We start from the raw sequence: 24,701 nt of genomic DNA on the forward strand, positions 1-24,701 counted from the left end.
GATTTAGCATTCTCATATGGAATTTGCCTCTCTACTTCCTTCCTGCAAAATTCAGGCTGTATAGATGTAGTTTGCATTGCCCCTTATACTGTTGGGTTTTATGTTTCCTTTCTGTAGGCGAAATGAGGAATGATTTATACATCACTATAGAAAGAGGAGAATTTGAAAAAGGAGGAAAAAGTGTGGCCAGAAACGTGGAAGTGATGATGCACATTGTGGACAGTGGTGGCCAAATTTTAAAGGTACTACTTTGACACTAACTGTGAAGAACAATAATAGAGAGAGTGAAGGCTTGTGTTTAGTGTTGATGCTGAGCAATTATTGTAAATTTAAACTAACAATGTTTTTTTTTCTCAAAATCCTTTTTTATTTCCTGACAGATATGATTTGTCATATTAACCTTTACCTGAATGTCCTATTAACAGACCATATTGCTAAACTGCATATTAGCAAAAGATATGTAATAACTGGCCTTAGAGCAAATATTTTCACTTGTACTGTGAGATATAAATTAAATTCGGAATTCTCTCTCCTTAGAATAAGCTACTTGCTACCCCAACTGCTGTAGTTTAGTCAATCAGTGATAGCTAATATGTTTTTGCAAACTACTTACACTGTCTTCCATTTTTGTGTATATTGTTGTTGTTTGTTTGGTCATAGGTTTTCTGGATATTTTTGTGGTAGCTAACTTTTAATGTTTCAATACTTTAATATTGAGAAAGGTTTTTAAAAATAAAAATGAAAACCTGTAATAAATATGTTCACATTCAAATTTATCCCTCAGTAATTTGATGTTAAGAGAAAAGGCAACAAAGATTAGCAAATGAAGTTATTTTAATTAATTCATAATTATTACAATGTGGAAATTAACCTATTAATTTAAGAGAATAATTAATGCACTTAATTATATTGAAAATAGACTTGCCTATTTAAATAAATGGGCCATTCCCACTTATTTCTACACTCTTTAAGGCACAATTGATTTTACACTCCAAATTGCAAATACAGGAAAGTATCCCTCCTCAGGAAAGTATTTAAGTGGATATTTAAAGTGCATGCGTAAGTCCCATTTCAGTCCATAGGCCTTCTGCACATGCTTATAATGAAGCATGTGTTTAAATACTTTCCTGAATTTGTAGCATAGGCACAGATCTAGCAGAGCACCATGTACTTATATTTTAAGCATATGAATATTTCAGTTAAGTGGAAATGCTTATATGCTTAAAGTTGAGCATTTGCCTAAGTTCTTTACTCGAATGGAACCTTAAGTACCACCTGTCTAAAACATACATACGTACACAAGTGTCCTTGACTTCCCAATATTTTCACTTACAATTCCAGGTACATTTATTTGAAAATTACTTTTTTTTGTGATGAATACAAAATGCAGTCTGATAGTGTCTTTATTGCTCCGAGGAGGTCTTGGATTAAGACACAAGACGGAGATGGCAATGCCTCAGCCTGTAGCTTTTATTGAGCACTTCCACTATCAATCAAGACTCCCAATCGTTATCCGTCCTGTTTTGTCCTGTTCCATTTAAATCGTAGCCTGTCAGTTCTACATGTGTTGAGTCACTTTAATGTTTGACCAAACAGACCAAAGTCCTGAGTGGAGAACGGGAGGCCACACATAGAATGTGCTAAATCTCTGTACAGTATTAAATCTGGCTCCCATTTACACACTCATACCACATCAGTGCATATCCTCCCACCCACTTCCACCTATAGTCAGGTTTATTGTGAGGTTTGACCCTGCTAGTGCACCAAATCAGAATGGACTCTTGCCAGTTGTAAAGTTGGGACAAAACGAATAAAGCTAAACCTCACCCTCATGTAATAATACTAGGTGAAGCTCAGACATTTGCAGAGCCCACAGCTATGGTACCTGCTAGCTGCTCTAGAGGAAATCCAAAATCACCATCATCTTGTCACACAAGAATGGGGTAAATATTCCTTCCCGTCTCCAGATTTGAAGGCCAGCTCTTGCCCTTAGCATGCTAGCAAGCACCACTTATGTCCTATATGTAATGATAGATAACCCGAAACTTCAAAGTGAAGAAACTTCCAAAACAAATGGCCCATATTATGTATAAAACAGTCATAGGGTCATGGGTGCAAAGGACGAAGAGTGTGTTCCAGCTTACTGATGGTAATTTATATTACCTTTAGGAAGTGGGCAGACAGCCCAGAGACTGAAACAATACAAATCAGCCTGCCCACCTGCTACCCTACAGAGAGGAATCCATAGACCACAAGGCAATCTAAATTGTGTGCTTAACCACCTTCAGAGAATACACAATTGCATTCCCCACGCATGCAGGGGCACACTATTACAAGAGAGAACAAGTTTATTTTAGATTATCCCAAAGATCTTGGAGCCTGGAGAACACCAATTTCAGGGCTGATCTCACATCACTTTATAGTTAATCCATCTTTAAACCTTTAACCCAGTTGTTTTCTTCATTAGGATTTTATCTCCTTTGGCTCTGGAGAGCCGCCAGCTAGCAAGTTCCATTCCTTTGTGCTTTATCACAACAACAGTCCCAGATGGGCTGAGCTGCTGAAACTTCCTATTCCTGTGGATAAATTCAGGGGAGCACACATCCGCTTTGAATTTCGGCATTGTTCTAGTAAGCGTTGTTCATGATTTATTGCCATGCTTTGTGTTACAGTTGCATTAAGCGTATTGAATTTCATAACATCTAAACAGCAGGTAAATATTCTTTACCTATAAAGTTTCATGAGGGAGCTTTTCAGGTTTTGCCTTCTGCTTTGGTGAAATAGGAAAAAAAATGTAATACCTTGAGAAACTGACCTAATTTTATTAAATAGGAAAATGCAACATGAAGGGTGCAAATTTGAACACAAATTCAGGAAATGCAAAATCCAATCCCAGAATTAACTTGGCTAATTGCACAGTGATATCTGTTCACTTACACATGTAGCAGTCTAACCCAGTAACAGAAAGTATTGCATATCTGTGTAGTGTAGCCAGGATAATGTTGTTATTGGAAGTGGACATTTTCTGACTTTCTGGTTTTGATGTAACATTAGTAATAAAAAAAAAAAAACACTCACCAGGGCTAAAACACAAGGCATACACACAGTTGCAAATACTTTGAGCTGCAAAGCTCAGGTGTGGATCTCAACTTCCCTTGAACTTTAGGATATTGGAACCTTAGGAACTTTTTGAATTGGGCCCATCTGCAGTAAATACATTGCATCAAAGAAATTACAAGTTCATCACATGTCCTCAAAGGAAACCACAAATGGATATTGCAAGGAAATCCTCTTTGCGGTATCTAAGGGCTTGTCTACACTGGCAATTTACAGCACTGCAACTTTCTCGCTCAGGGGTGTGAAAAAACACCCCTCTGAGCGCAGCAAGTTTCAGCGCTGTACAGCACCAGTATAGATAGTGCACCAGTGCTGAGAGCTGCGCCCCTCATTGAGGTGGATTTTTTAGAGCACTGGGAGAGCTCTCTCCCAGCGCTGCACCGCGACCACACACGGCACGTTAAAGCGCTCCTATGGCAGCGCTTTAGCATTGCCAGCGTAGATTAGCCCTTAGTAACTTTTGGGAATTTGGCATCAATTCACAGAAAAACAACGCACTCATAACCTTAGGAAGGGGATTTACTTCATAAACAAACATGAAAAGAGACCTAAGGTGTGCTGGTGCTAACTAGATGTAAATGGATGCCAAATATACACATTCACACGTTGGATTATTTTCAGTTGCTTTGTCTAAGGGCTTTTCTTCCCAGCAACGGTTAGCATAAATGCACTCAAGTTACTCCACTGGAACTAGCCTAGCTCAAGTGAGAACAACCATACTGGGAAACAACACAGAAGCTACACAGAGTGATTGGATTAGCAGTTGATGAGTTGTCCTAACTGGAGCTGCTGCATCCCTATAGCACTATTAGCAGAGTGTCAGCAGCACTCAATCCTCAACACCCCGTCCCCCTTAATCTTGACTGGCCAGCTAGCTGGAGTTTAAAGAACCACTTAACTCAAGCTAGAGATTTTTGTGTGTGGACAGGAGTTGGGGTGGGGCAAAACTCAGGTTATACCTCAAGCTAACAGTGCAATAAAGAAAAACGCTACGACGTACAGTATAAACCTAAATCCAGAATGTGTGTGTTTTTATTTATATATGTTTTCAGCAAAAGAAAAGGGCGAGAAGAAGTTGTTTGGCTTTTCTTTTGTGCCCCTGATGCAGGAAAATGGGAGGACGTTGCCAGATGGCACTCATGAACTCATTGTGCACAAGGTAATTTCAATCAGAAATCATTCTGTGATGATTCCTCTGAAAAGTACACCAAATGCCCAGAGGCGTTAAACAAGGGAAGACTGAACTGTTAGCAAATGAGTGATAGTCTTATTGTTAAATTGTCCTCTCAACATTCTGTAGAGCTTATGTTCTCTGTTTATAATTGCAGTTCAACCTAGTTATGTATTTCAATGCAGCACGTACTGTAAAGTCACAGTACCTCAGAATGTAGATTTAAATAAACCCTCAGTTGCATAAAGAATTCCATAAAGCTAGGGTTGCCATATTTAAACAGTGAAAAAAGAGGACACTCCACGGGGCCCCCGGCCCCGCCCCAACTCTGCCCCTTCCCAGCCCCCAGCCCAACTCCGCCCCTTCCCCGCCCCTGGCCCTGCCCCAACTCCGCCCCCTTCCCTGAGCACCCCGCATTCCCCCTCCGCCCTCCCGCCCCCCAGGCTCCAGCTGCTGCTGCGCTGGGGAAGTTGCTTCGGCCCCCGCCGCGGTGGAGAGCGTCAGGAGCCGGGAAAGTTGGATCCCGGGGAGGAGGTGGCTGCGCGCTTGGATGCCGCCGCCGCCTCCGTGCCCCGGCAGATCGGGGGAGTTGTTAGTTTTGGCTTTGCTGCAGCCACTTGCACTCGTGGTCCCCTTACCAGGCCTCCCTATTTTCCCGGACATGTTTGGCTTTTTGGAAATTCCTCCTGGACGGGGATTTGAGGACCAAAAAGCCGGACATGTCCGGGAAAATCCGGACATATGGTAACCCTAATAAAGCTAAAAATTTTCACAATGTAAAAATGATAGCCACTCTTGGAATGTATTTGACCAGGTTGACCCTTCCCTGGGCCAGCTATTCTGCAGCAGATCTGCTATGTGAGGTCTGTTAAAAAAAAATTTCATTCAAATGTGCATGCAAGAAGCTCTATCTGTGTTGAGATGGAATTAGATATACACCTAATAAATAAAACAACTTGCAATGTGTAGGTGTTGGTCTAGTCAAAAAACTGTGCAGAATGATTAGGGTTTTACACCAGATGTTTGGGTACTATCTAAACCCACAGATCGAATGAGGATTTTCCCATCTATAACAAGAGCTACCCATGAAAGCTCTTGTATAGGCAAACATTCTTGTTATGCTGAGATGCAAGCTTAAAATTATTTCTAACTTTGCTATTTGAAAACGCTAGTCATTTTAAATTATGCAACAGGCAGACTCATCTTGTCAATAGTTGAATCTGCTCTGGAGCCAGTCAGTGGCTGAGAAGGCCAGAGACAGACTGCTGGAGAGAAGACAAAGAATTAATAAGACTTGTAAAAACTTTTTGTTGTGTTAGACGCTAACACCGATAACATAGTAGATGTTTAAGTATATTTTTGAAATAGGGTGGTTTAAAACATCAGGTGCTCAGTTTTTCTGCTGTTTCTCTGTGCGTTTATAATGCAAATCTAATCTTTGGACATTTGTGCTGTTCTTATAAATGTTTAAACATTTTTAAGAGACATGTCTGCTTGCTTCATAATTTATTCAATGATTTGTACGTGCATTATTTTAAGTTGTGTGTTTTGAGAGGTGCTTGATTAAAGATTGTAGGCTATTTATGTAAAATAAAGCAGTCAGCAACAAAGACAATGCAATGTTTTACATGTAAAGTTTTTGAAACAAAAAACATACTGTTTCTAACAGATTTGGCTTGTTGCAATGCAATTTGGGTGAGAGCCCCCACTGATGAAAATTGTCATAGCTCCATTGAGTTCAACAGAGCTACCACAGTTTGAACAAGATGAATCCTTTGTTTTTATTCATTGCAATGATTTTAACTTGGTTGTTTTCACAGTGTGAAGAAAACACAAACCTTCAGGATTCTAGTCGCTACCTCAAACTCCCCTTTTCAAAGGGAATTCTCCTAGGGAATAACCACCAAGCAATAAAAACCACTAAAGAGTCTTTCTGGATTACGTCTTTTCTCTGCTCCACTAAACTCACGCAAAATGGTAGTATGATATATTGATTATTTAAACATGAAGAACTCAAGTGAATTTGATGGGTGGTTTTTTCAACTCCAAACGGGCACTAAAGCACTCGTGTTGTGACATAAAAGATAGCTGATGCTCTGTTTTGAGGTTTTAAAAAACAGTATTTTTCCTTAATTTTGATGACCAGATGGAAACAAATGGTACATGGTGAACCACTGACTTTATGCAGTTCATGGATGCTTTTAAATTAACATAATATTGGAATCACATACGTTATTTTTAGAATCAGTCATCAGAACCCAGCTGCTTTGAAAAATCTCTTAATCTGTTTGTTTGATAGTTATTTTAAAAATGTTTATTATAGGCTTCAGAGTAAAGCAGTTTTCATTTAATTAGATGGTTATTGCTTTTCTGATATGACATTGCTTTCCCCCCTTTTAAGTCAATGATCATTTAGCAAGTTATGATTAATGAAAATAACCTTATATTCCTGATATTGTTGTGAATATATAATCTATGATGAAGCATACAGGCAGATTTATGTTTTGAGTTTTTCCAGTATACCACGTAAGATTTTTGGCTTGGTTCCCGTATGCCTAATAGTACGATTCATAACAGCAAGGAAGTGTGGCAGGGCACCTCCTTCGTCTCGCCACACTTAGCGCTTCCCCCCTCTGGCAATGGTGGGCCAGGGATAATCAGCCCCATGCAGGCAGGGGTTGCCTTCCCCTTTCGGTGCTCCCTTGGTCATATTTTCAGGGTAGGCCTGAGGGTTGTCCTAAGGGGTGATCCTCCACCAAACAAAAAGGAAACAGTCTCATAAACAAACAAACAAAACCCCAGGATTGGTACCTTTCGCTGCCTCCTCACTGGTGCAGGGTGTCGTCCTGTTGGTTGCTCTGGGGTGTCAGTCCTTCCCCTCGCAGGCACTCAGGTTTGGCTCTTTCCCCTATGGGAAGGAGCACAGCCTCTCACCCTGGAGAGGCTTATTTCCCTACTGCCACTAGCCTGGCAGCAGCTTCTCTCTCTCTCTTCCTCCTTTCTCTCACCAGAGGAGGGGTTTTGAAAGGCCTCAGGCAGCCCTTACTTGGAATCAGGTGTCCCTCATTGATCTGAGGCAACTCCTCAGTTAGTAGGGAAGAGGACCTTTAACATTCTGGGGCTAATGTATCTGCCTTCTAGCACACTCTTACAGCCACCAGCCTGACTTTGTCACAGAAACTACTCACAAACAACCAGATCTTTTTTTCTCATAAATATTCTTTATGTACACTTGGGACAGTTCTTTGATATCCTCTTTTGTTTTTGGTTTTTGTTTTGTTTTTGTTTTTTGTTGTTTTGGTTTCATTGTTGTTAGTTTTTGTTTTGAGTGCTCTGAAACCACTTATTACTGCCAGTTTAGGAGAGGTGCTGTGGTTTCCCCATGGTGCCTGTTCTGCCAGTTGTTGTTCAGCAGGAACACCAGGAATTCAATGACCAGTTGAATGTTGTAAACTAGCTAGTCCTCAGTCATTTTCACATGTCGGATAGCCACAGCCAGACAGAGGACCTTTCTCATTTGAAATTTGATAGTAGACACAACTTCATTGACCTTGGCCACCATGTTCTCAATGAGGAGAGAGTCCAGTTTTGTTCAGACCTGGATCATCTTGTTAGATCAATGACTCTGAAGCCAGGAAGGCATTGTATTTTTTTAGCCAGCTTTTTCACTAGCTGCTTTTTCTTACTGAGTTTCTTCAGAGCCTCTGTGTTTGTGTGAGGAATGTTGACTGCTTTGGCCTCATCACAATGTTGCTGGTCTCCCAGCACGCAGACTGATAATTTAGGACATGGAGTGGATTTAGGCCTGACTTTGCCAGAGAAACACTTATTCTTCTGTGGGTCACAGTTTTTTAGATTGATCTGCAAATCTACAGTTTCCAAGAACTTATGTGGTTCATTTGAGTCCCTTTACAGGACCTCCCTCAATGCTTTGTGGAGGGAGTTGTTGTAAAGCTTCTCTCTCCGAAGTATCTTCTTTGGGGAGGTTCGTGTTGGTGAGTTTCCAGCCCCTCATTCTGAATAAACAAAAAATGGCAGAACATTGCATGCTTAGGAAATGAATGCAAAAGGCCTGGATGTTTGGTCATGTGAGCATTCACTCTGTTGGGATTCTGCATGTTTATTAAAAATAGTTAACAAAATTTAAATTATACATAGATTTACTTTTATCCAGCAAACAACTGTATCAAATTAACTAGTACACATTTTACTAAGTAGGTCTGTTTGTTTGTTTATTTTTCAAAATTATGAGAGACCCAGATGTGCCTAGACACAAAGGGTATCTACCCTGTCTGTAAACAGGAAGTGAGGACATTTTAGCCAGTTGGCCTGCATTCAGTACTGATGCTTACTACCAATTGAAATGAGCACAAAGAAGCAGCTGTTCCACAGTGAAAGGACATGCGATATTAGCGTATCTATTTCAAGTGATAGACCTGTACTTAAAATTAATCTATCCACATTCCAACAAACACCATTCAATATCTGATGATAATTAATAAGAAAACAGGAGTGACTGCACTTGGGGGATTCTGGAATTCCCAGAACTGAACTTTTCAGAATATTATACATACTAAATATGGGAATTTCATATTCCATTTTGGAGAATAGTAGGCCACATGACTTTCCCTCACATGAAAACTTTAGGGTTCATGGGAGAAGGATAGAAATTTAATCCCAAATGCTTTTCTTATAAAGATGATCGTAACCCTTTATTTTTTAAACTCAAGAAGTTAGATCAAAACCATTGCCGTAGTGCCAAAGGGTTTATTTTTTTAAACTAACAAATCCGCTCATGTTTAAAGAGTAGGCCTGTGAAATGTGCGTTTTTCGCTCCTCTTGAGTGCAATTTTTTTCATCACCATTGACTTTTTCCCCATTCAAACCTCCATTTTCCTGAAGGGTTTTTTATATTCTCATCTCTCTGTTGAGAACTGTTTCATTTTCTGGTTTCTCTTGACATGTGAAAGTGATTGTCTCTTTACCCTGTCACTTGGGATTCTCAGACCTCATATTGTTCTTGTATTCAGTTCATTTCATTTATACTTGAACTATTCCCTAGTTGTATTTTTCCCCTTAAATGATTTATTTGAAGTGAACATCTTAGAGTTGCATTTTTTTATCCCCAACAAATCCTTCGTAATGAGAATCAACCCTCCACCATCTAGTTCCTTCAGAAAAAAGTGAAAGTAAACTTTTTTCCTGCTATGTCTTTAGCCAGTCTCACTACTTGATGAGTCAAAGATGATCCAAGAATCAAGTTACATTGCTAGTTGTGCCATCCAAAAGTTGCATTTCATCAAAGATATGGTGCATACTTGCTTGAAGAAGGAAGGAGAGAGCTGCAATCTGGCATTGGTCCTTATACCCATGCAGAGTTCCATTGAATTCTACAAGGGGGCTTAAGGGTCCACCTGCATGGATCCCTGCCTCACCCTCTGACTTAAGTGATTTCCATCATACACAGGGTTTACAGTTTGGTTCAATGGCTCTCAGCATCTCCCCTATACAAATTGTTCCAACGCTTCTGTTGTTGGAATGTGGTCCTGAAGCGCGCCTTAATCAAGCATGATCTCTTTGACAAGTATTCAAAATTATGCAAGTTGTGGGTGAACAAGCTGGCCAGACCATGTTACTGCAGCCCATAGGCAGTTCCCTTATGAGATGACGTAAGCTCAGTTTTCGTATATGGTTGCAATTGAATAATTTTAAAACCTGAAGTGCTGGCATTCTTTCAGCTGTAATCTTTAGTATGTTTTTTGCAGGGGATATGCTTGATCTTCTTAAGTGGAGAGCCCACCCGGACAAAATTGCAGGCTGCCTCACAAAACTAAAAGAAATTGATGGTTCAGAAATAGTAAAGGTATATATTGTTCTTTCCTTGTTTGTTTTGGAATTAACTAATGTAAGGAAAATAATTTCTTTACATCTTACAAAGAAGTACATTTGATAATAAATTCTTGTTATTCTTCCTCCACTTATAGTTCCTTCAGGACACACTGGATACTTTATTTGGCATTTTAGATGAAAATTCCCAAAAATATGGGTCAAAAGTATTTGATTCTTTGGTAAGTTGTACTTCATGGTTCTGCATAACCATGCTTACAATAAAGATACTTGATAATTTTTAAATAAGATTTTAACACTTCAAGAAATGAGAAAAGAGCATTAAATTTTTTCCTTTTCCTTTAGGTTCACATAATAAATTTGCTGCAGGACAGCAAGTTTCATCATTTTAAGCCAGTAATGGACACTTACATTGAAAGTCATTTTGCAGGTGCACTTGCATACAGGTAAGGTCCTAACTTTTTGTAACTGTTTAGAATTTTGACAATTATAGGTACTAAGCAGAGCAGCCATAAACTTCAATTAATACATGTATTGAACTTAATTTCTTCTGATACTATATTTTAATTCCCAAAATGAAGTCCAATAATAGTTGAAATAATTTTAAATGATCAGAGAAATGACTTCCTTCAGTTCTAATATTGGATTAAGAACTAGACTTAGAATAGTCTTTTCTTAACTTGAGCATAATGGATGAAAACCAGATATTGATCCTGGATTTGAACATGAACTAAAAATAAATTAAATAAATTGCATTCCTCTTTATGTAACTTGCTACCACATTATGGCAAGCTAGAGCTTAAAACTAGACCCAGTTGAAATTTTTAAATTTGAAATTTCTAAAATCTTGGGAAAAATTTTGCAAAATATTCTGTCCGTCTCCCACCCTTCTGTTCCCCACAACCTGCTCAACTTAAAACCCACTTCTTCCCCAAACTTTTCCAATTCTGATCTCACCAGTGGTGTCCTTTTATTCAGGCCCACCTGAAATGTGGCAATTGATGTCTGGGTTTTTTGGACTGTAAATTCTAATATTCCTATTATTCATCTCATGATGAACCGCAGCCACCTGGAGGATATTATATGGCTACATAACTGTTTAGGACAGGAAGTGAAGATCATGGTGGTGATCCTGAAAAACTTACACACACGTTTAAGTTTATGCCCTGAAAAGTCCCATTGACTTCAATGGAACTTCCCACAGTACTTTTAAATTTAAATACATGCATAAGTCTTTGCAGGATCAGGGCTTTGTACTTTATCCAACTGAAGATTCTTAGGTATTCAGAATGCAAGTATCCACACTGGAATTTGGTCAGGACGCTATGGCTCTTAGCCCTACTATTGTGAAAAATACCATGAGATCTTTAATGACTGTAAATGGTTCGGAGGACATTTCTTATACATCTAAATCAAGAGAGACTGCTTCCAGCAAGCAGTACCCCTATCATCATGGTGTTCTACTGCCTCAGAGTATACAGTACTGAATACTGAATCATGAACCTCACTTATTTCCAGACTCTGCTTAGTCATTGTTGACTTACCATCTAAGGGCTTGTCTACACTTACTGGGGCATCGACATGTGGCGATCAATGCATCGGCAGTTGATTTAGTGGGTCTAGTGAAGACCCGCTAAATCAACCGCAGAGCGCTCTCCCGTCGACTCCTGTACTTCACCTGAACGAGAAGCACAAGGGGAGTTGACAGGAGAGTGTCTCCCTTTGACATAGCGTAATGTGGACCCCACAGTAAGTAGATCTAAGTATGTGGACTTCAGCTACATTATTCACGTAGCTGAAGTTGCGTAACTTAGATCGATCTTCCCCGTAGTATAGACAAGGCCTAAGTACTGTTCAGGTTCAATGCTGCTTAGTTTTAGTGATCTAATGAGATCACAGTCCAAAATCACATGACTTCAGGGAGAAGCAGAGACTATTTTAAATGCAAATAGATTTGTTCTTATGCATTAAATTAGTTTTTGCATCTTTATCAAAGCTATTTGTGTTTATACTTAGTTAATGAAAAATTTGAATGTAGTATTATCAGATGACTTTGTAGCATATCTACAATTGAGTGAAAGTTTGGCCCTGTTATTATGCACAATACACTGCCTTTACAAGTTGAGCAAACTGGTAATTGCTGGAAGAAAACACCTTGTGTTTCAAAACTTTTTTTGTGTTTATTTTATGAAAGCTATTTGTTCACATTTCAAATCCTAAATTATTATAGTCCATATTAAGAAATTTGTTAAATAACGCTTTCCACGCTTCTGCACTGTAATCATTTTCCTTTTTATGTTCTAGAGATCTTATAAAAGTACTTAAGTGGCATGTTGATCGAGTAACAGACATGGAGATACAAGAGCATATCCATGAAGTGTTAAAGGTAATAGAAATCATCAGAGACAATAACACACCTGACCAGTGCATTTGTATAGCAGTACTAATTTAAATCAATTGATTTCACATGCATGGTATATATGAGTGGTAGAATTACAAAACCTGTTCAGTGCACTCACACACCTGTACAATCAGTCAGTTTATTCGCCCTTCTGGAAACTCTTAATTGTGAAAAGAGTTGATTCATGGTGTTCACTCCAGTAGAACTCAGGAACTGAGGACTCATTTGTTGATTGCAATATGGATAGTGGTTGGTTTCAAGAAACCTTATGTAGATTACACAAGTGGTAATTATGTCTGTGATAAAATAGAAGACTACAATGACCAGATAAAGCAATTTAATGAGACAGTCCTTGTGTCCCAGACAGTTCAGTTAAAACTGGAGTTTTGGTTTGGTTTCAGTCAGACCAAGTTACCATCAGTCACCCTCTCTGTTCCTCTTTCTCTGCCTCTCTGTCATCCATTTCCCTCCTCACTTGCAGCTGTTGGCATAAGATCTCGCTTCACCTCTTACTTGAAGTTGAACATTGTGTTATATTATCAATCTACTTAGTATATACTCCAGCAATTTGCAACTTAAGGTCAGCTTGTTTTGTCACTGGTGATGCCTCATTCTCTGGTTACCATTAAGAGGAAAGCATTTTTATTTAAATGGGAAAACAAATAACTAGATTTCCTAGTCCTCAATGCTACCTTTTGATGAGCAAGTGCTCCCTGGTGTATAGATTTTATTAAAGGAAAAAGAGTAAAAAATGTTGAAAGGCCTTATTGAAAGATTGGCAGTAGATCGCTGCTAATAAGAAGATTACAAACTTTCCAGATTTAAATGGCATGTTCTCCATTCTGACAAATGCTATAAATATGTTTGAATTATATAAATTTGCTATGTTTTAAGTTTACTAATTTTAAAGAAAAATGAGTTCAATATGATTCAGGATCTTTGTGTTTTGACATTTGTAGGCACAAGAATATATCTTTAAATATATAGTTCAGTCTCGGAGGCTGTTCTCGCTTGCCACTGGTGGACAAAATGAGGAGGAATTCCGCTGCTGTATTCAAGAGTTGCTTATGTCAATACGATTTTTCCTTTCCCAAGAGAGCAAAGGGGCTAGTGCTTTATCTCAATCACAAGTAAGTATCATGAGTTTGCTCGGTTTGATTATTATCATTACCAGTATTCAATGGGAAAATGTGTGTGCGTGTGCGTTTGTTACATTGAATGTCAAATTCATGTTGTCTGTAGTAAATTGATAGTTCCAGTTAATGCTTGCATCAGTTGTGGCGTATAATGGAAATTTTCCATACCTCCAACTTCTGAATAGCAGAACTAAGGTTACCTTAGCCAGACTGTTTGTTTTGAACTGGAAAGGGATTGTATTCTGTTAATACTTGTTCCAGTGGTTAGAAGAAATCATAACTGCAAAACAGAAATCGAATGGCGTCTCCACATGTTTTTGGGTATTCAGTGTTGCATCGTTGCCCAGCTTGTTTAAGCACCTTGAAACCTGATCTCTTGAACCCCCAAGAAGTTTTCTCACTTTTAAAGGTTTAATATAATAATCTTGCTAATGAGCACATTGTGCTGTAATCAGATTCTTAAATTACACTGGGCCTATTAAAATTGACCAGTGCAAAAGGCAGTGGTCAAAACACATTGAGAACAACTCTAAAAATCCAAAATTTTATACAATGAACAGAGCTCTCACTTTGGGAAAAAACATTGGACCCTAGGTATCTTCAGAAAATGTTTGAGTGCATCCCCAGCCCTCTCTGTCAGATTCTCCTGACCAAAGATCTGCTTTTCCATGATCGTTCTTCCCTTTGAGCTGCATGGAAAACTATATTTCAGGGAAAGACAAAATTAGTAGCTGAAGAGCAGAGGGATGATTGAGGCCAGGTCTACACTAACCCCCCAATTCGAACTAAGGTACGCAACTTCAGCTACGTGAATAACGTAGCTGAAGTTCGAAGTACCTTAGTTCGAACTTACCTCAGTCCACACGCGGCAGGCAGGCTCCCCTGTCGACTCCGCGGTACTCCTCTCGTCTAGCTGGAGTACCGCAGTCGACGGCGAGCACTTCCGGGTTCGACTTATCGCGTCCAGACAAGACACGATAAGTCGAACCCAGAAGTTCAATCGCTCGCCGCCGAACTACCGGGTAAGTGTAGACCTACCCTAAGCCAAATTCTTCCATCGGATCTCATATGAGCAGCTTAAGTGAAGTATTTTGGGCAGAATCATATAAATGAGCAACTCTGGGATTTTCCCACATTCCAAGTGGTGTCTTTAACCCTCTAGCTGTGTACATCATCCACCCTGGGGCCAATACTAAAAGGAGATGAGGGTTGGGTAGAATAAGTGATTTTCATGTCAATGAACTAGAGTCAGAAAGGTAGAAGGAAAGACATTCCAGGTTCTAACTACCTTTACGTATCATAACTTCCTTTTTCTTCAGTATTTCTTGTTTATCTTCCAAATCCATTTCTTTCTCCAATGAACTACTAGCTCTATTTTTAGATTTCTAAAGTTAACTGATAGTTCCAGTGCAGTTTTCATCCAAAATAACCTCTTTAAATACTGGAAAAAATGAGAGAGACACGGTTATATTCCTTACCTAAAGGAACCTCAATGTCACCTATTCGTGGCATCTGCCAGTTTCTGTTGTCCTTGTGAGTGAATAATCTCCTCTTACTTGTGGCTCTTGTGAAGCCTGTAAGTGATAACTTATCTGTAGTCAAAGTTCAGTTGTTTTATTTGATAAAAGTTGGGATGTTCATGAGAGAGAAAAACAAAGAACCATAAATAATAGGCTGAAACGTGTATTAAAAGAAAATAAATATATAGCTTTAAATCTGAGTAACATGAGGATATTTCTTCTTAAATTCTAACTAATTGATTTGAATGTTTCCAATCTGAATCACATTTTACAACTTGAAATTGAAACATGAAAATAGGTTTCCATGACTGCTAAAAGTGTGTGATGCTCTTGTCACTGGTCACTCTGTAAACGCTGAAAATTTCAAGTGTGTTTCACTGTATTTAATTGGTATTTTTTAACCTTCTTCTTTAGGCTGTGTTTCTCTGCTCCTTCCCAGCTGTATACTCTGAGCTGCTGAAGCTCTTCGATGTGCGAGAGGTGGCAAACTTGGTGCATGATACTCTAGGCAGCTTGCCAACCATCATGCATGTGGATGAATCCCTTCAAGCTGTTAAACTGCAGTGCATTGGTAAAACAGTGGAAAGTCAACTGTACACTAATCCAGGTAAGGTGATAACATCCTGAGCTGCCTGCAGTCAGAAAAGCCTTAATGACGTGTCTCATGCACAGGTCAATAGAGGCAGGGGTAAAAACACATGTTTCATAGTTATGTTTCTTGAAAGTTACAATTCCCAAAGCAGTGTTTTGCAAAGACAGTTACACTAAAAAAGTCTGTTTTACACAATATGGTTAGTAAGATTCCAGTTGTAAAACACGAGACTAGTAATGGCCAAAGCTGTGGTTTTGTTTGAACCATGAGCTAGTGCTGGATAGGTGTAGGCGTGTGGAGTTTTTATTACGTTTTTAGCTCTGCTAATGTTTCTTTTTGTGAAAGTTACAAGCTTTTTTTATCTTAATGGGAAGTCTTGGAGTCTAATTCTTACACACCCATAAAGGAGTTTTGTGTCTGTAAGTATTGCAAGTTCAGGACCTATGAGCCTCCATTGCCCTACACCAGTTTTATGCTGTTGTGTCTCCACTGAGATCAATGGAATCACGACAGCATAAAACTTAGTAACTACCTATATTTGTGGTACCAGGGTAGCTATGTAATAGAAAAATCAAAGAGGTTTGTAGAAAGAGCAGACTTACCACTGGAATCAGTACTTTATGAGACTGGAAACCAACCACTTCCCCATTCATACAACCACTTCCCCATTCATACGCAATTTCTTCTTGTACATTGTGAAAGTGGCCAACTCCCAGAGTCTCATCCTCCAGCAGCCCCATAGCTCCTTGTCTGCTTTGTATCACTTCAGTAATGCAAACCAGATAGAAATCTAGCAGATCCGGCTACTTGGGGACCCTCTTGGTGTAAGAAGTATATCATAAATAGGGCCAGAATATTGCTGTGCTCTATCTATTCCTGGAAACCATAATTGAACTGCTCTAAGTTACACTCGTGGACAAATCAGCCCCAGTGTCCCTGAGTGCAGAGGGGCTTAAATAAAAACACATTTGTCAGTATACACTCTGCCCCTCTTCTCTCTTTGGCTGTTCCGAGCAGAGCTCTGCTGCTATTATTTTATGTACACGGGAAGGACTGAATACAGTATGTGGATTTTTGGCTGCATCCTAGCCAGAGTGATTTTAATCTATCTCTGTTTATTAGTACAAAGTGAAACCAAAGATGAGATGACAAGGATATTGAATTTTAACACAGCAAACTTTGGAAAGGCAAAACAAATGGAAGAAGCGTTAATTGGAATTTTCAAAAGCACCTCAATGACTTAGGAGCACAAGCCCCATGAAAGATGCATAGGTGTCTTTGAAAATCCTACACTTATAGTAATTTAATGATAAAAGAAAATTGGAAGGGTGGGCTCAATACAAACATAAGTGGCAGAATATTTCAGAATGATCTGGGTAGAGTAGGAACATTAGCAGTTAGAGCAGGGGTGGGCAAACTTTGTGGGCCAAGGGCCACATCTTGATGGGGAAATTGTATGCAGGGCTGGGGCAGGGGATTGGGGTGTGGGAGGGGATGCGGTGTGCAGGAAGGGGCTCAGGACAAGGGATTGGGGCAGAGGAGGGGTGCGGGTGTATGAAGGGGCTCAGGGAAGGGGGTTGGGGTGCAGGAGGGGTGTGGAGTGCAGGGGGGGCTCAGGGCAGGGGTGCAGGAGGGGTGCGGACTGCAGGAGGGGGCTCAGGGCAGGGGGTTGTGGTGCAGGAGGGGTGCGTGGTGCACGAGGGGACTCAGGGCAGGGAGCTGGGGTGCAGAAGGGGTGCAAGGTTGTTGGGGGGTGGAGTGCAGGAGGGTTCGGGCTCCGGCCCAGTACCGCTTACCTAAAGCAGCTCTGGGGTGGCAGCTCCATGCATCGGGGCCAGGGCAGGCTCCCTGCATGCCTGCCCAGTCTCCGGCTCCGCACTGCTCCAGGAAGCGCTGCGGCCCCTGCGGGAGGGGGGCTGGAGGGTTCCGCGTGCTCTGCCCTTGCCGCGCCTCCAGGTACCTCCCCTGAAGCTCCCATTGGCTGTGGTTCCCCTTTCCTGGCCAATGGGAGCTGCGGGGGGCAGTGCCTGGAGGCAAGAGCAACGCACGGAGCCCTCTGCCCCCCCCACCCGGGGGCCGCAGGCACGTGGTGCTGGCCGCTTCTGAGAGGGGTTTGAGGCCCACGGCACCATTGGGGGCAATCCCGAGGGCCAGATCTGGCCCATGGGCCGTAGTTTGCCCACCCCAGAGTTAGTGCCATATACTATTCACAGTAGAGTAATAGACTTTAAGGTCAGAAGGAACCATTATGATCGTCTAGTCTGACCTCCTGCACAATGCATGGCACAGAATCTCACCCACCCACTCCTGTAATAAACCCCTAACCTATGTCTGAGCTATTGAAGTCCTCAAATCATGGTTTAAAGACTTCAAGGTGCAGAGAATCGTCCAGAGAATTCTCTAGCAAGTGACTCGTGCCCCACGCTGCAGAGGAAGGCGAAAACCCCCCAGGGCCTCTGTCGAATTTGCCCTGGAGGAAAATTCCTTCCCGACCCCAAATTTGGCGATCAGCTGAACTCTGAGCATGTTGGCAAGATTCACCAGCCAGACACCCAGGAAAGAATCCTCTGTAGTAACTCAGATCCCACCCCATCTAACATCCCATCACAGGCCATTGGGCATATTTACCGCTAATAGTCAAAGATCAATTAATTGCCAAAATTAGGCTATCCCATTATACCATCCTCTCCATAAACTTATTAAGCGTAGTCTTGAAGCCAGATGTGTCTTTTGCCCCCACTGCTCCCCTTCGAAGGCTGTTCCAGAACTTCACTCCTCTGATGGTTAGAAACCTTCATCTAATTTCAAGTCTAAACTTCCTGATGGCCAGTTTATATCCATTTGTTCTTGTGTCCACATTGGTACTGAGCTTAAATAATTCCTTTCCCTCCCTAGTATTTATCCCTCTGATATATTTATAGAGAGCAATCATATCTCCCCATAGCCTTCTTTTGGTTAGGCTAAACAAGCCAAGCTCTTTGAGTCTCCTTTCATAAGACAGGTTTTCCATTCCTTGGATCATCCTAGTAGCCCTTCTCTGTACCTGTTCTAGTTTGAATTCATCCTCCTTAAACATGGGAGATCAGAATTGCACACAGTATTCCAGATGAGGTCTCACCAGTGCCTTGTATAACAGTACTAACACCTCCTTATCTCTGCTGGAAATACCTCGCCTGATGCATCCCAAGACCGCATTAGCTTTTTTTCATGGCCATATCACATTGACGGCTCTTAGTCATCCTGTGATCAACCAATACTCTGAGGTCCTTCTCCTCCTCTGTTACTTCCAACTGATGAGTCCCCAGCTTATAACAAAAATTCTTGTTGTTAATCCCTAAATGCATGACCTTGCACTTTTCACTATTAAATTTCATCCTATTATTATTACTACAGTTTACAAGATCATCCAGATCTTCCTGTATGATATCCTGGTCCTTCTCTGTATTGGCAATACCTCCCAGCTTTGTGTCATCCGCAAACTTTAGTCCAGACAACAACAATGACAATGTGGTATTAATGTGAAGAAAGGGCAGAGTACCAAAGGAATTTAGAGAAAATTTCTGTCCTAAGCGTAATGGATATGAAAGAAATTATTACCAAAATCAGTAATATGAACAACTAGTATAAATGATAAGGGAACAGAGACACGTCTTGGAAATATATTGTACAATGTAATTCCGGTCACCAATTAGGGGAAGGATTTCCTGGAGCTCATCGTCTTCACCCCTTTCAGTCCTATAATGTTCCATTCCTAAAAATAAATGCACACAGACCTTTCATCAGCCCAGGCCTAGAGGGGAGCCCTCTCTAAGTCTCCATAGGGGAAAATAAAAATTGTGCTGAAGTATTTAAGGTATGTTGATCTGGAAAATAGTAAACCATTTACATCCTGGTCCCTCAATTCCTGCTTGGCTGTAGTAAGTATCTAAACATTCTCCATGCACTCCAGATTAAACCTAGCTGTGCTACAGGTCCTCACACAGAACCAAGCATCCTGTCATCCCTCTCAGCAAAGGTATGAGAGAAGAGACTCCACCATTCCAGAGGCAAATCATGGAATTGCAGTCCCAGAGGGAAACTTCATAGAGGCGGTAACTTCTCCTCTTCCCAACTGAAACTTTCAGCGTGACTACAGTGGGTACTTCATTCAACCAGATATCCTCCTGGGAGGAGGAATCTCATATTTTGTAGACCCTTGGCTCCAGTATACATCAAACAGATGGGTACTGGAGATCCTGAAGTTGGGGTACACCCTGGAGTTAGGCTCCTTGTCTCACATCTTCCTCATCACATCACCAATATCGAGAGAAGCAAGGATCCCCACAGGGTGGTGCCTAAATAGATTCCTTTTCTTGCTTCCCTACATTCAATTTCTCTTCGATGCTCATTGTATCATTACAGTAAGAAATTAGAGGAGGACAAGGTACAGAATGGAAAATGTATTACCCAAGTGTTTTCTTTTGGGGACTGATCTTTCCCTCAATCCATCCTACTGTGGATAGGTTTATCTGAGGTTACACTGCCCATCAAAAGAGCATTAATTGTGTACATCATTACATTCGGTGAAAACCTATACAAATTCAGAGATAAATCTTTCAGTCATGAAGTTTGTGATGAAATTTGAATATATCTGTATCTTTGTAAGTACCTGAAAAAGAGCTCTCTGTAAGCTCAAAAGCTAACCTCTTTCATCAGCCGAAGTTGGTCCAATAAAAGATATTGCCTCACCCATCTTCTCTCTCTAAGTACTTACCTGGCAGACAATCAAACACACTTTTGCGACCATCTGACTAATGCCCCTTCAATTAAAAAAAATCACTTTTCCCCCCTATCTAGTACTACTTTTAAAATGAAAATAATGCTTTATGAAAAGTGTCAAATTGAGAGCTCTGGAGATTGAAATTCTCTGTTTAGACAGACCAGAAATGTCTGTCTGTTTTTCAGAATTCCACTGGGAATTTTTTCTTTTTGTGCAACTAAACATCCCCACACAGTGCTTTCAACCTAATAAATGCAAAATTGAGTGTGTGCAAATGAAACTGCTTTAAAAAAAAAGCAAATGGCTTCCTTGATTTTCATGCTCAAGCAGAAGGAAAAATAAAATACAAACAGAATACATACAGAAAAGTTAATTGAATTTTTAAAATTCTTTCAGTCTACAAGGTCTAGGTTGTAATTAGTAACGTAGCAATGAACTAAAAATTCTGTGCACAATATTTTAAAATTCTGCATATTTTATTTGTCAAAATAACACAATATAATCATGCCAGTTTCAATTATTTGGGTAATTTTATTTCAAAATACCTGTCAGCAAGTATGTCTATAAGAATACAGACAACAAAAAAGATTCAGGAAATTTGTTTTTTGTCAAATAGATTCCTTACTAGACATATTAATACAGAACTTTGAGTAATAATTCATTCAAACTACAATACAGAAATGTATTTCCTGCACCTCTCAGAAGCAGTGCAAAAGGCTTGGGGGAGTCAGGGATAATGGAGAAGCAGAGGGCGAGGAAAGTAACCACTGGGAAGGATCCTGGGAGTGAACCTGGAGGGTTGCTAGGTGTGGATGGGAGAAGTATGGAACAGGTTTTGTTTGGGGGGGGGGGGGGGAATTGTTAGGAAGTTGGGGAGCTTCCCTATGCAAACTCTGGTTCTAGCCTCTACCATTCAGTCTAGCACATCTGCCCCATCCCTGTGTGTCCCTGCACCCTCCTTCCCCCTGTCTCCATATGCACGCCCACTCTCATGCAGCCCCTGGCTCAATGCTGTCACCCCACTAGTTTCTGTGCCCCCCACCGCACTCTGTCCCTCCACTAGCCCTTCTGAACCCCAGTCTATGTGACCCACAGCAGCCTGTGTGCCCCACTTTGTCCATTCCCCCCCCCCAATCCCATGTCTCCTCACCTGGCCTTATGGGCAGGGGACTGTGAGGAAAGCTAGGGTTACCATATTTAAACATTAAAAAAAGAGGACACTCCATGGGGCCCTGGCCCAGCTCTGCCCCAACTCCGCCCCCTCCTCTGAGCACCCCGCATTCCTCCTCCTCTCTCCCAGCCATGCGAAACAGCTGTCCGAGCGCTATCGGCTTCACGGGGGAGCTGCAGGTGGATTCCCCCGTGGCGGCGGCTGCTGCTGCTCCCCCCAGACACCTCAGCTCTGTGCAGCTGAAGAGCCGAGCTGCCCGAGCGCTACCGGCTTCACGGTTTGCCGGGCAGCCCCCAGACCTCCAGACTCTGTGCCCCCGGCCGGGCGCTTCCCCTCCCAGGCTCCGGCTGCGCTGGGGAAGCGTCTGGGGGGAGCAGCAGCAGCCGCCGCCACCGCAGGGGAATCCGCCTGCAGCTTGCAGCATGCCGGAGCCGCTCTAAGGTAAACAATGGACTGGGGCAGGGATGCCGGCAAAACAAAGCTGGGAGTATTTTCCCGGACATGTTCGGCTTTTTGGCAGTTCCCCCCGGACGGGGATTTGAGGACCAAAAAGCCGGACATGTCCGGGAAAATCTGGACGTATGGTAACCCTAGGAAAACAGCCTATGACCCCTCCCTCTCCGCTGCTGGCTGCTCGGCCTTCAGTCAGCTGCCATCTCTTCTGGCGCTACAGCAGCCCCTGGTGAGTAAAAGATATAACTGCAGCGCCTCCTAGCAGAATGTATTCTCACCTGAGAATTAAAAAAACTGCAGGGAACCTGAATTGTACATGTGCGCAGTGGCACAGTATTCCCCCAGGAGTACTGGAGAGAAAAGGCCCTGAGTGTCTTTTAACCAGGGATTTGGAAAGACTGATGTCATGAAAATTTTATTTTTCCAATTTCTGTATAATATTTTTAAAAGTGAGTATTAGCATTTTAAACAGTCAGCTAATTTGGTTTTTGGAGCAGGTAAAGGGAATTAGGACAGAGTGACCAATGGCTAAGGCTTCTAAATATTGTGCTGTACCTGCATTCAATAATTTGACTATCTACAGTGGCTGACATTGTACCTGACAGTTGTTGAGAAAAAAGTAAAGCCTGTAGGCAAAACATACACATTGCTGTCTCTAACTTTCACAAATAGGTTTTAGTGGTGGAGATGATAGTTATCTCATCCTGTTCAGTGATCCCATCAGATCTCACAGCCTAAAGCAATTGTGACAGATCAGTTTTTCAGTTAGACATTTTCAAGGAACATGGCCTTTAGGTGGTACAGGAAGTGATCTGAGTAACTCAGTAGGTGGCACTATCCCCTCCCTCCCTAAGTCAGTCCCAGTAGGTCAGCGTAGTATTAGATGGCTTTGTGCTTTTGGTCATGCCATCTTTTATTTGAGGTGTAAAACAAAGCTCTTGGCCATTTATGGCACTTTAGATTTCCAAGGCACTTTTGCAAAAGTAAACTTGTTAAGAAGTCTACTAATAAATAAGGAGGGGAGTCAAATTAAAGATGGCTCAGAGACAGCTGAGGTGCTAAATTTTGCTTCCACATGAATAACTAGCAAGGATAGGAGATCCTGTAAAATAGTTAAAGAGCAGTCAAGGAGTACAGTATTTGGATAATGGGTTTTCAAAGCCACAGGTTATGACACTTGTCTAAGGTTATATGGGTAACTAGCAAATGAACTTACTGACACAATGACAATGAGGGAAGACTGGAGGAAAAACAGAGCAGCAATAATTTTAAATGTAGGAGAGAAACTTAATCCTGGTAGAGACTACTATCCTGTAAATCAAACTTCTATACCCTTTTAAAAAGTAGATTAAATAGTAAGGGGGGAAAATCATTGATCATTCAGAGGTTAATGGAATCATAAGCAATTGACAACATGAGTTTATAAAAAACATTCTGGCTAGACAAACTTGCTTCCTTTAGTGAAATAATGACAAATGTAATGGATTAATGGCAGCAGTGGGTTTAGTTTTTAATAATGCTTTTAAAATATCTTAATAGAAATACTAATACTAGAGTAATTTAAAATAAAAACAGTGTCTCAAATATATATGTGTGTGTGTGTATATATATATATATATATATATATAGTATGTGTCTAGAGTAACTTAAAACAAAGGATAATAACAAGTTCCATCTGTCAGGAAGGGAGGTGGTGTCTAGTATGGCACCACAAAAATCAGTCTTAGGACTGCTCTCATTTAATATCTTTATTAATGATCAGAAAAGGAAGTAAACAGCACATGAGTGCAATTCACAGCTGATACTAAATTGGGAGAAGTCAAAAAAGAAAAATCAACAAAAGGACTGTGGGCAGAAAATGAGATTCAGCTAGGAAAAATGCAAGTTAATTCCAGTAGAGACAAATAATCTGTATTACGCAGTCTCAATAGGAGGGAGAAATCTGAAAAGCAGTAATAGTGAAAAAGAACTGAGGGTAGTAGTGGACAGTAAATTAGATCTGAATTTGGAAAGTGATATAGTTGCAAAACAGGCCAGTGACAAACCAGGGAGGTAGAGAGAATAGTTTCCATGCCATTTTGTATACCTACATTATTATGCTAACGTTTTCTGCATGAAAGTTGTATAAATATGTAGTTTTATTTCACACACAGTAATGTGTATATCTAGAGGCGATTTCTTCTTACTCAGCAAAAGGTAGTACGTGAAATTTTTGTTTTTGTTATGATATGGTATGAAGCTGCTGAAACGGTCTGATGTTCAGGAATATTTGTATGGATATAAGATACATTTACAGATTATATATGATTATATTTTATTAAAATATATATAAAATGAAAAAATGTCATGAAAGGAGTCCACTCATACCCTTTCTCTCTCCTTGCAGATTCCAGATATATTCTTCTTCCAGTAGTTTTACATCACCTCCACATGCATTTACAAGAGCAGAAGGATCTTACAATGTGTGCACGTATCCTTAGCAACATATTTTGTTTCATAAAGAAAAATAGCTCAGTAAGTAAATTCAGGTTATG

At 40.7% G+C, this 24,701-nt stretch overlaps 1 protein-coding gene and 1 pseudogene across 4 annotated transcripts in view; one reads left to right on the plus strand and one right to left on the minus strand.

Moving 5' to 3' along the window:
• The window catches only part of DOCK4 (dedicator of cytokinesis 4), a 403,168-nt gene that overhangs the window by 260,681 nt on the left and 117,786 nt on the right, over positions 1-24,701 (plus strand). For all 4 annotated transcript variants that reach the window (XM_008162515.4, XM_042861791.2, XM_042861754.2 and 1 more), the window contains exons 14-24: positions 118-242; positions 2,468-2,630; positions 4,170-4,276; positions 6,109-6,265; positions 10,054-10,151; positions 10,273-10,356; positions 10,481-10,581; positions 12,440-12,521; positions 13,496-13,666; positions 15,607-15,799; positions 24,554-24,681. In XM_008162515.4, coding sequence (XP_008160737.2) covers positions 118-242; positions 2,468-2,630; positions 4,170-4,276; positions 6,109-6,265; positions 10,054-10,151; positions 10,273-10,356; positions 10,481-10,581; positions 12,440-12,521; positions 13,496-13,666; positions 15,607-15,799; positions 24,554-24,681 — 1,409 coding nt within the window. The remainder of the gene's footprint in view (positions 1-117; positions 243-2,467; positions 2,631-4,169; positions 4,277-6,108; positions 6,266-10,053; positions 10,152-10,272; positions 10,357-10,480; positions 10,582-12,439; positions 12,522-13,495; positions 13,667-15,606; positions 15,800-24,553; positions 24,682-24,701) is intronic.
• Positions 7,635-8,887, minus strand: LOC101938693 (large ribosomal subunit protein uL1-like; annotated as a pseudogene).

Source organism: Chrysemys picta, chromosome 1, assembly GCF_011386835.1.
Source record: "Chrysemys picta bellii isolate R12L10 chromosome 1, ASM1138683v2, whole genome shotgun sequence".
NCBI classification, from domain to species: Eukaryota; Metazoa; Chordata; order Testudines; family Emydidae; genus Chrysemys; species Chrysemys picta.